This window comes from Semicossyphus pulcher, unplaced genomic scaffold (genome assembly GCF_022749685.1).
Source record: "Semicossyphus pulcher isolate SPU_LCO1_2020_fin unplaced genomic scaffold, fSemPul1.0.p SCAF_3, whole genome shotgun sequence".
Classification (NCBI taxonomy): domain Eukaryota; kingdom Metazoa; phylum Chordata; class Actinopteri; order Labriformes; family Labridae; genus Semicossyphus; species Semicossyphus pulcher.
The window spans coordinates 15,889,803-15,902,284 of record NW_027211704.1 but is presented as its reverse complement, the minus strand read 5'-3'; the positions used below and the strand labels follow the sequence as shown (position 1 = coordinate 15,902,284).

The window sequence follows — 12,482 nt, the reverse complement described above, 5'->3', positions numbered from 1 at the left end:
CTGACACAGTGTCCCACTGGTCATCACTCTTTCTGCCATGCAGAATAGATCGAGGAGATTTCCCTTTTAATGATGTGGAGCTCTCAAGGATCTCCTCCATCCCTGACAGCCCCATCAATAGTTGTCCTGCCCCTGCTAGCCCTTACCATTCAATTTCGTCCTAAACATTTTTTCCGCTTCTTTCCAAATGAGCTCCAAATGAACCCACCAAGGCAGGGCAAGCAGATGGATAGAGTGCATGCCCCGTGTATCGACGCATGCGTTTGCACACCTGTTTCGATCCCAACTTCTGGCAGACCATCAATCACATTACACTTTCTTGAACAGTCGTTTAACATTACCATACGAAAAAGTCTAATCAGTTCAGACCACTGATGGATCCCTCTCAGGAAGGGCATCCACTTAGCTCAGTGGATAGAGCACCTCCCCTGTGTATCAAAGCGAATGTATGCACCCTGGTTCAAATCCAACCCTGCAAAACTAATAACAATATTGGGGGTGTATTTCTTTAAGTTATCATAATATAATAGACAGTAGATATACATAAACAGGCCCATAAACAGGTTCGGACATTTGCCTTGCAGCATGATGGTTTTGGGTTCAAGGCTGGCTAAGGTCTTTCTGAGTGGAGTTAGCTTGTTTGGTCAATGCACGCATCGGTACGGGGTTGTTGGTTTCTAGGGAGAGTATCTTAATCTATGTCAGTGTGGAATTTTTTAATGTTCTTTTCAGTGCAGAGCTGTGTAACTGATTCTGTGTTTTTCAGAATCATTGACAGTATATTAAAATATTTCTGATATTTTGTCGGACTAAACTTGTCATCAACTTTTTTTAAAAACTGAGTGCCTCTATAATCTCTCCCCACATGGAGAAAACATTATTATGATGTAATATATATATATTTTTAAAAACTCCTCCCTATCATTCCCAGACTTGAGAGTGTTAAAGTCTATCTGTGACTACTTCTGTCATCCTGAAATAATAGAGCAAAAGAAATTCAACTATATATTTTAACATTTTGTTGATTATTGTTATTTGTTTTTCAGGTAAAAAAGTAAATAAGAGACAAAGTTTGCAGTTAACCCTTTAAAAGGTTGAGGATCAAACGTATAAAAGTATAGTATAAAGTATAAAAAGTATAGAAAAGTATAAAAAAGTATAAAAAGTATTTTTTTTAAAAGACAAGTCAAGAATCAAGTTATAATGTGAAGAGTTTAGTTTTCCAACAAAATGTTTTTCATGTTGTAAAACTTTTTTTTTCATATTATTATACAAACAACAAAAAACAAGAATATTAATTATCTTGTTATAGCATGAAACGTTTGTGTAAAACGTATCACATTGCTCTTTTTACGTTATAATGAGATAAATAATTTTCTTGTTGTTACACGATAAATTGAATGTTGTCATGACGTGAAAATATGTTAAAATAGTATTAAAACATCTCGTTATAACGAGAAAAAAGTTTTTACTTTTTAACTTTATGAACTGATTTTCATCTTTTTTTCCTTGACAGCAGCTTTTTGCTTCCGTACATTCTCACGCTTTACTTGTGTTGCCTCTTTCAAAAATCGTGAATTCTTCCTTCCTCATTTTTCAGCTTTCACAGCAAAAACAATACAAGCACTACTTAGCTTGGGAATCTTTTTTGTATTGCGCTGATGGTATGTGTTTAATTTCATCTGGAAAAACTCTACCCAACTGACTTTCACTTGGACATTATGCAGAACCACTATCCAGATCTGCAGAGTAACACATGAGGGAGACATCTGGGAGAATGTTGTTCGGCTTTCCTCCGGTCAAGTAAAGCCTGCGTAGCTCTTTCATGTCCGTATAAAGAAGCATCACGCATCAGAAACGCATTAAGGAAACTCTAAGTGAGGTTTCAGGTTCGTGATTTCATGCGGCCCTGCGGTGGTCTGTTGCTGCTATTGAAATGTGGTTTAAATGATGAGAGTATGCTGCTTCAGAGAGTGAGAAAATCTGTAATGCCTTTTCACTTAAATGTGCGCCTAAAGCGAGCTCCAGCAAACACACCGTAGATCACTGCAGCACATTCATTAACTCTGTGATGCTCTGGGAAATATTGGTCTTCATGACAAACTTAATCCAGGCTGTATTATGTTTTCCCCCAAAAGTCTTTCGCTAATTCAAAATAGTTGCATGTGAATATAAATCCTGTGGTATGAGATTGCAAAGCTTAACCTCCAGTCTATAGACGGCGGTGAATCTGAGGCTCATATACACATTTACTGTGTCTGAGACATCTGCACTAAGACAAACTGCTCTGTGCTTTGCTTATCAGTGTTATCTATTCTCCATGTATCCCTGTGTAATGAGGCCCGTAGCTAGTGAGTCATCCAGCCGTTCCCACTACCCACAGTGCTCAGGCCTGTCTGGGGTGTTAACACCGCATGGAGTGGTGGGAAATGAGAGCAAACAGATGCAGCCGGTTGTACCTGGTGTGAAACAGATTATTTAAACAGGACAGATAACCTTGTCCTTGAAGGTGTCGCTGACAAAGCTGGGTCATGAATTCTTGATTCATTCTTCATGTGTTTTGCTCCCACATCCTTAAAACTGTGCTTCAGTTTCATTCAGGAGGAAGCAATAACCCCTTTAACCTTTTTGATCTACTGATGCAATACAAAGAAATTGCAAAGATCAATGAACCACTTAAACATGAAGATTAAAGTTCTTTGGCTGTGTCGCTCATGTGTTCGTGCTTTTCAGTTTGAACCGCTTTAATGTGTCAAACATTTTGTTTCAGAGAGTATAGGGTTTGTTTCTATTTAGGAAATAGACAATAATTTACTCTAAAGCCTCGTAAGTAATTATTAGTTGTACTTGCTTTCCTCATCACATCAGAATCAGGTGAAGGTTTACTCACACAGGCAGTTTGTCGAGGTGTTTTTGGTGCATTACAGAAACACAGAAATAAAACAAAAAATCTGAAACAAAGTGAACAGTAGGACTCCTACTGATAACAATAACAGCATAAAATATTATAATTTTAATAATTATATCAAATGTGTACAATATATATCTTTCTGCTCTATTAAAAAAACTGTATATTTACATGTAAATGCATCAGTGTGAACTTGAATCTCTCACCTGTAACAAAGTAAACATCACTGACACAAGCTAATATTCTTATCAGATATTCTATATTCACACAATGTCTTATACAGGTGAAATACATGTTCGATTAGATTATTGAGCTGGTCAAAGTCCTTGCCTGAACGTCAACTCGTGTGTCACATCTACACTTTGCTTCAAGCTCCTGTGAGGAACTTTCAGTTTGTGTTGATTTTGGCGCCCCCTGTGGTACCTGCCGTACCTCTTATCTCTTTGCTGATTTTCTCCTGTTCATGCTTAAGTCGTGTTTTTTAACAAAAAATCTCATCCTGCTTTCTTTAACAGTCACATGTATCACTCACTTTAAATTTTTGCCCTGTAAAATGTAAACAAAGGCAGCGTGCAGTTAAGCTCTTCGTCTGACACCTCCCCCCCGCCAGCAGTTCCAGGCATTAAAATAACTATATAGAAATAATCTATCTTGTCGCTGATGGTCTGGTTTGCTCCAGTCTGTTTCATAACTAGAGGAAAAACTCCTCATAGGAGCTTTATATCAATTCATTGTAACTAGCAGGATGTTGATTAGAGAGGACAGGATATGGACTGTTCTTCTTTAGAGCTTTTCTAGTCTTTGCGACCACTCAAAGCTGCTTTTACACTACATTCACCCGTTCACACACATATTCATACACTGCTGCAGAGGCTGCTACGTTAAGTGCCCAACTGTCAATCAGATATCACATTCATACACATAGGGGTTCAATGTCTCGCCCAAGGGCACTTCGACATGTAGCCTGAGGGAGCTGGGGATCGACGACCGACTCTACCACTGAGCCACAGCCGCCCGATAACCTTCAACCAGCGACTCACCTCATCACATAAGACAGCCAATCGGTGGGTTCATTCAATGTTTAAATTCTCTATCTCGACATTTCTGACCATCTTTCAACCGATTGAAACACTGTATCATGTTGGACATGTCAATTATTTACATGCGTTTGGCTGTAAAACTTGCGATAACTGGGACGATTCAGATGATTTTAGAGGCCTGCATTCCAGGAGCACTTCAACCTAGAGAATAAATGAAGTTATCAGTTGCACATTTAATCACATTAATAAACATGCAGTGATAAGATCTCAGAGCGGGTTACTGTCAGCAGTGAAGTGAAGAGATTGTGTGTGTGCGTGTGTGTGTGTGTGTGTGTGTGTGTGTGTGGCATGACATGTATTCTATGATTTGTGTGTTCAAACAATGAAAACAAGCAGGCCGACTTGCTCTGCATATTTGGGCTTCATTTCTTATGCATGCTCTATATGCACAAGCCCGCCTCACGCCGACACATCAAAGATACAGGCAGAGCTGGAAATGTCACAGAATGCAGAGCCATCTGCTGTTACTGTGAAAGTCTGCTCTCAGTTTCACTTCTTCCTCTCCATTCATGCTGGCTGAGGCCCGTCCTGATGAGGCTTGTCTCAGTAATGCGCACACTCAGATAAGATGTTCCGATTTCACAGTGAGGTCAGAATTTTTCATAAAGTTGCATCAAAGTAAATTCATTGATCGCCCTGCAGCATGAAGTATTAAGTGTTTTGGGGATTTCTGCAGCACCTCTGACGTCGGCCTCACATTCTGAGCCAAGCAGAATATGAAAAATGAAGAAGCTCCATGTTCTCATCAAAGAAAAGTCCCTTGTCTCGTTCCTGCCAGCTATATTTGGATCTTCGGCTCACTCTCAACTAGATCGGGCTGCTTTGATAGCTCCAGAATATAGGAATGATGCCAGAGTATCCTTGAGCAAAGAACCAAACTTCTGCCTACTCACTGCAAGTTGGCAAAGTTCAGTGTGAGCCTGAATCTGGGAATCAAACAGAATCAGGGCTGTATTTGCAAAGCATGTGCACACATACAAGGAGTGTGACTCTGGTTTACAGGGCTCCGAGAGAGTCCGAGAGCGAGAGAGCGTATGTGTGTGTTTGTAATGTCCTGCTCCGTGTAGTCTAGTTAACTCACCACTGTTTTGTACCTATGTGATGTTTATATTGTAACCTGCCAAGGGACTGCAGATGAATATTAGCTTTAAGCTAACACTGCTACGATGCATCAAATGGCAGCATTTTAGTTCAGTATTGTACAAAGGTAGACGGTAGCTCAGTCTGCGGGGACTTGGGAACAGGAGGGTGGCCGGTTCAAGTCCAGGTATACAGACCAACCATGGAATTGGGGCTGGTAGCTGGAGAGGTGGCACTGTCGAGGCACCGAATCCCCCAACTGCTCAGTGGGCATGTCCATGTGCAGCCCCCTCACTCTGACATCTCTCCATTGTTGCATGTCCATAGAGTCCTGTTTGTGCATGAGGCCTATTGGCAGAGTGAAAAATGTAATTTCCCCTCAGGGATTGAAAAAGTTTCTTCTTCTTCTACATTGTCCCTTTACAAATAAAATAAAGAAAGAAAAAAGTAAACACTGATGTGTAAAATATGATTGTGTTGGATAGGAATACGTGCTTCTTTGTTCGCATAGCTATTACCTCAGTAGAAATATATCTGGTCGGATTCCCAGCATATTAGGGAATAACAGAGAACAAACTTTATTGTGAAGCCGAGGCACGAAAATGGTCTTTTGTATCTCCAAGGCAGACTTAAATACGAACACGCCACAAGGTGAAATCACCACGATTTGTGATATAAGAAACCATGTCAATTTTTTTCTTTGCCAGTTTTCTATAGAGACGCCCTGAAAGATGCAACTCAAACTCAGTGTAGAGTGGAAGTCATGGATGATTGGCAGCACTGTAAAGGTCATCTAATGGCTTTCGTTGGCGGCCTAGAATCTTTCTTTACAAGGCTGGTCAGATTTAAAACCGTTAAACAGGATATGAACCAACCTTGTACTTTCGTTATTTGGTCAATCTGCTTAGTGCTGACAACAATAAATCACATCATGTAAATAAACTTTCCTTCTGCATGTTAAGTCGACACATGACTACTGATCAAATGCAGCAGTGCTTATGTAACAGTTCACCGTGAGCGTCCATGTGTCATCATACATCCTGTCAATTAAGATGTTACAGCTTCAGGTAAACATGTTCAATTATACATTATGGTCAACAAGCACACTGCCTGTTAAGATAGTCCATGTAGGATGGAAACACTTACATTGTTTAATCCCGTTTATAAATGAATGAATGATTTACATCTCATCGCGGGTCCTCCAGGGTTTTTTAACTGCAGAGTGTAACATCTTCACCGTTAATTATTTTGACGCAGCGATGCTGAAGGCAGAGAGGGTGAAGGTTGAACAGGGAAGTTATGATAATTTTGCTCTGCTGTGACTCTTACAAAGAGATTATGTGTTAGTGAAGCGTTTGCTCTCATTTGCGTATTAATTATAATGGAATATAAACCAAAGCCAAATCGGGCCACCGGAGAGGCCTTACGCAACGTATTTTTCAAAGCAGCTGTGGCACCTGTTCGGCACTGATGAGGCATCGAATAATTTCCAACAGGGGAGCTGTAGATTTATTTGTCAGTTGCACCTTTTTTCTGTCCGATTTCTTCTTTCCAAGTAATTTATTTATTTAATTTTTTATCTTCAAACCCTTTTGCTCATGGCTGAAAGCAAACCAGAACATCCTGAATCAGTCACAATAAAAATGTAAAACTTGAATGTTAATCATGCAACTTAATCAGTCAAAAAGGGGATTCACAAACACACTTAATCATGATGTGTTAATTATGTAAACTGATACCGAATACACACCACTCTCTGTAAACAGACACATGAAGGTCAGTGTGTAATCAATGAAATTTTACACGTCGTCAGATTACAATGACGTCCCTTCTGACACACAACACTGTATGTATTTCCATCCTTCTCCTTCGTTATTAAAGGAAATATTCTGCTTATTATTATTCCTTCAATTCCTTGCTCCTGGAATGTATATTATATAACTCAAAGTGTCACATCTATCTGCATAAACACAGAGCTCTTTAAAAGTAGTGATCTGCACTTGTTACCGAGGGGTATACCCTTCAGACTAATGAAAAATGTGAACACAGTTGCTTGTTTGACACGTTCTTGTTGAACAGCAGTTTCTCAGGTGGAACCAATTACAGTTTGTGTATTTTCTGTCAGAGTGAGCTGCTGGTTTAACACTCTCTGACCAATGGACCATAAAGCCAATTTCAAAGGGAGATGTAATCACCTCCTTTATGCAGAATGCTGTTCTGTGTGTACCAACACGCTGGTTTCTAATCCTTTACCAGTCATAAACGTAATGCTGACAACACACTCTGCATGTAAACACTGTGTTGATTAAAATATGTCACTGCTGCAGTTTCTCCACCGTGTGGCCAGACAACACACTGCAGAGTGGGAGTTCACTGTGACTAACTGCTGCTAAAGTTTCATATTTTTCCACAATAACCTTTAAAAGTCTTTTCTTTTCTCAGCTCCAATTCCACCTATTTATATTCATCATTACATTTACAAACGTAAACTGAGCTTTTTCACCTTTATCCCCTTTTAAAACTATAAAAGTATCTATTAATTTGTTTCGTCGTGATATATATTCGTATGTCCTTGTAGCCTCCTTGTTTTAAGTGTCAATATCTGCAGCTGTGTATCTTAAAACATGACATTTAGCAGAGTTAGTTCCCTTGTATTTCTAGACCCTGAAAAGTAATTTTCAGCTTCATTCAGCATATTTACATGGCGGCCATTTTCCTCTGATGTCACTCTCAGGGTGGGAAGCTCATGATCTTAAGATGTTGCACTGCTGTGTTCCGGGTTGTAAATGTTCACTAAAATAATCATTCCACTATTTCTTGATTAATAAGCCACCAAACAGACGATGGATAGTTAATAACTAGATGGACACTGGACATATTTCAATGTAAAACAAGATATTTGATAACTAGCTCTTGTTTGACAGCAGCTAATACTATTCAACTCCCTCCTAGCTTAAATGACATAAGCTAACCTAAGCTAACGTTAGCTAGAGAGTGAATTCCTAGCTAAGTTAGAGAGTTAGACCTTTACTTTAGTGCAAAATGATATTAGCTGTCAGCCATTTCCTAGCTAATGCTAATATTATCTAGGAAACAGCTAAATGCTAATGTTAGCTGTTGTCTCAGGGTAGCTAATTGTGTTTCTTAACTAGAAATGTGGGCCAGTGTCCCACCAGAACTTCACTGTTCATTGTCTTTCAGTTGCAAATGAAAGCATTGACATGATAACATCATGTCACAGCTTGGAAGACGGCGTTTATGGTGAATGTGGTCAATTTTGGTGTGCAAACATACAATTCTATGCCAACAGTTTGGATAATTACACGATTTCTGTTTTTTTGCTAAACTTTTCTCACTGGTTTGAAGGGGTGGGGGGTGTCTTGGAACAAGATGATGTCATCATGTACACTACTGAACCTATCAGGATTGAGCAACATTCACTGTAATGTAACAACAGTTGTGGGACTGTTGTGAATGACACAAAGTTTCAATAATATCCAGTGCAAGGACGTTTTTAAATAATGAATGATGAAAATGTCAGTATATTTAAGGTTTTGTCAGTCTCAGTAAGAAAAGTAAAAACACCAAGAGCTTACATTACAATATCAGGTATCTTCATGGATTCTAATAAAGGGATTTATCTCACACTGCTGGATTGCAGGATGGCCTAATAACAACACAATAAAAAAAACACCATTAATGACGAGATCACAGAGCAATAATGGTTTTATTTGGACGCAGGGGTTTTCAACATCCAGTCAGTGGTATGTGTACACTACATCACAGGGTTTCAAACATCCAGACACTCATCAACAAACAGCATCACTAGACAAACAACTAAAGAGAAGGTAAACAGTGTGACAGCTACTCACACTCCGCTCTCCACAGTCTGCTCTCCTACTGCGATGCCCCTTTTTGAATATTAACCCATTGTCTCCTCCTGTCAGCAGACAAACAGTGTTACATTCCAGCATACATTCCTGGAGAGAAAAAGTCCATGTAACATCACATGTAGGGAAAAGGAGAGTGCACCAAGTGCTTTATGACCTCTGCAAGAAGAGGATCCAAGTAAGTCCTGCTGTTTCCAACATTTCTGCAATGATTTGATTTTACAAGAGTTACGGCTCAACCACAGCACAGGCAGTTCACACGTGAACGAAAAGATGAAGGAAAATATTCTGAGATGATTCTACTGAGCTTCACCAGTAGATCGTGTTTACAGTAGTTTTCATTACTTTTATTCTCTATGGTTCACCCAAACACAGACGAGCCTTTCACGATGATTCTTCTGCAATTCACAAGAGGAATATCTTTACACAATGTTTCCCTTATGGCGCTTTCCACAAGTAGCAATAGAAAGTAAAGATAAAAAAGCAACATCAATTCATAATAAACAACTAATAGACAACATATTACAGTAAAAAAAGTAAATATAAAAGTCCAATAAAAATTGATGTTGTGCACAAAAGGCACTCAGATTTTCTGCTCCACTTACACAAGTGTCTATAAATAAAAAAAAACAGTCTAGTTAATTAAATATGATCATTCACCTTTTTGAAATTCTGTGCTTTCAATAAACATATGATTTTTTTGTAACATTATCTTCATAGACTTCAACAGGTGCAAACTGCAACCAGGACAGACAGTTAGAATTGTATGTATGAGCTGCAGATCACACTCGTATTGCCTGTGTGATATACCCATATCAGGAGGCAATACCAGCATGAAGCCAGCAGAGGGTGTAAGCGCACTGTATGACTTTAAATGCTTTTAAATGCCTGTTTTTTTTGGCAACGGGAACTATCTGAATCCTTCCATCCCACCCTTGACATTTATAAATCTGTCAGTGACAACAATCCACTGACAACAAGCGAATATTTCCAGCTCACAGCGTGTATCTGAGTAATACTGCAGAATGTACGCAATGACTGCAGAGCTGACAGTGAAATCAGAGCCTGGTTTACATGCTTATATTTAAGTATCTATGCTTTCACTTCTGTTTGAGTAACTGCAGCAAGCAGCAGAATTCATCATTCCAAATCCCTGTAAATGTTAAGGCCCATTTCTTCAGGAGAAAAACATCCATAATTGAAACAATTTGTGCGTTTCACCAAGGCAAGGCACCGCATACAGCCATTAACTGCCCCAGAGGATGAGTCAGTCATTACAGCGCAAAACATGCAGAAAAGAGCAGGCTCTTTGGGATGCGGATAACAAGGTCTCTGGACCAGAGCTGTCTGAATGACAAGAGAGGTACAGTCAATTTAAACACTTAAATGTGCGATAGTAGTTTTCTTCCAATGAAAAAAAGTAATAGTCAACAGTCAGAGAGCATGACTGGATCTATCAACACGGACAAGAAAAAGGCAGGAAGGTAGGAAGCAGATGTGATAACAGGATGTCACGACATCTGCTTCTCTGCGTCCTCCGGGCGAGGATGCTATTTTAAATGTGAAAGAGGAACTGTAAATGGATCTTATGCAAGAACATTTCATCTCTACAGTACAATTACCAATGCATTCTAAGCACACAGTACAAGTTAAATCATTTGAACTCTATTTTACACAGCCGGAGAACATCTCTGCAGTCTGGTGAAGATGATAAAAAGGTGTTTTATGATCTTAACCAGTAACTTTCACAGCCAAACCTTCTTACTTTTTTTGTATCTGTTTACCTGTACAAGATTAACACTTAAAAAAGTTACTAGCTATATATTATGTACAAGTTTACCACAGGATTCCTACATTAGTTGGAGCGTTAGTTTTCTGCATTTCATTTACAGGACATAGAAAAAGACACGGAGACGTCATGTCTGCTTCCTGTCCAGCCGTACAGGATGGCGGAGGTTTGTAAAGTTCTGATTAGTAATGTCTTAGTCTTTAGGGATCATGCTATTATCTGTAGCTTCAACATCCAGAGTACCAATAGCAATTCACACGGCGGATTTGAATCAAAATACTGTCTAATATTTGGGCATGTGAAACTTTTACTTTGACCGTATGAGAAGATCTTGTGTCGCATCTTGTACGAATCTCTCAATGATGCTGTTTTGCTTATTATCTCCAAACCCTACATGCAGAAGGATATACTTTCACTTAATTGTTAATTTACCGAACATCCACTGTATTATAGTACAAACAAAAATAATGGTGACTTCAAGTAAGATTGTTTATGTACAGTCATAAGGCCTGTTACCTGAATGGTAAACAGACATGGTATTTTAGCCTGAATGTGTGCACCTGTCCGTCCAGATACACTGGACATCGTGTGCTGGGTGGAAACCAAATTTCACACAAGTATTGCTTCACTTGCATTCACTGTTATCTGTGATATTGAGGTAAAACTGAAACACGCGTGTTCTTGGACACTTTTTCTGAAGTTAAATCAAGTTTCAAACACCTCTACAGCTTCTTCCACATGTTAAGATACTGTAGGCTCCCTTCAAGAGCTTCCTGAAGAGATGAATTAAGTCAGGCAGAGAACAGAGAGGAAAATATCACTATCTGCTTTCACACATCAGCACCCATTCCATAAGCTCTCCCCTCACGTGGAAAGTTTTACAAACCTTCCCCCCTTTCAGATTCCACCTTCGCTACATGGTACCAGACTTATCACCTGCATCACCGGACGTGTTCATATTAGAACCAGCAGCTGTGTTGTTACTTGGAAACATCTTCTCGGTGGGAGTAACGGCAGGGCTGCCGACCCCTGATGAGCTGGAGCTGCTGGAGCGGTGCTGGGTGGGAGGAGGGCGCACCGGCCTCATGGGCGGGGGGCGTAGCTGAGCCCCAACCAGGCGAGCGGAGAGAGCGGGTTTAAATGTGGTCATCATCTCGGAGGTGGAGCTGCTGCTGCGGCGCATGGCTGCGTCCGGGTCTCGAATCATGATGGTGTGCAGAGGACTGCCAGGCTCGGAGCTGACGGGGTTCTTCATGGGCTCCAGGGTGTCCAAGACCACGTCAGGAGCCTGCTTAACCGTGTTCTGTCGCTCCAGCTCACGCAGCTCGTGCAGAGCTGTGGTCATAGTTTTCTCTATGTCCTGGAAGAAGAGAGATGACGATGATGAGAAAAGACAGACTGTAACCTTCCTGTTGCGCTTTAATGAAGTAGAATGGTTTAGTTGAGGTCTAAACTGTCACTTTATCATTGATAATTTGATATGACCCATCAGTCTTACTCAAGTTATAGTACAAGCTGAACATTTTATCTTTGGATTGTGTTTGGATCCAAAGACGGCTGCCATTAGCTGATGAGGACAATCTGACGCTTGTTATTCAGCGCCCATCCTTTGTGTCCTTGAGGTGTCTGTCTATCTCCCAGCTGCAGTCCGGCCCTGACATTTACTCCACGTCCCAGCTGCTGCTCTCTGATTGACAGCTACATCAGGGGGCCCG

At 40.1% G+C, this 12,482-nt stretch overlaps 1 protein-coding gene across 2 annotated transcripts in view; it reads right to left on the bottom strand.

Annotated features, from left to right (window-relative positions):
- Positions 1-8,796: 8,796 nt before the first annotated feature.
- srgap3 (SLIT-ROBO Rho GTPase activating protein 3) overlaps positions 8,797-12,482 on the bottom strand; it is a 60,881-nt gene continuing 57,195 nt past the window's right edge. For both annotated transcript variants that reach the window (XM_069677709.1, XM_069677710.1), the window contains exon 22: positions 8,797-12,127. In XM_069677709.1, the coding sequence (XP_069533810.1) occupies positions 11,681-12,127 (447 nt within the window). In that variant the 3' untranslated portion in view covers positions 8,797-11,680. The remainder of the gene's footprint in view (positions 12,128-12,482) is intronic.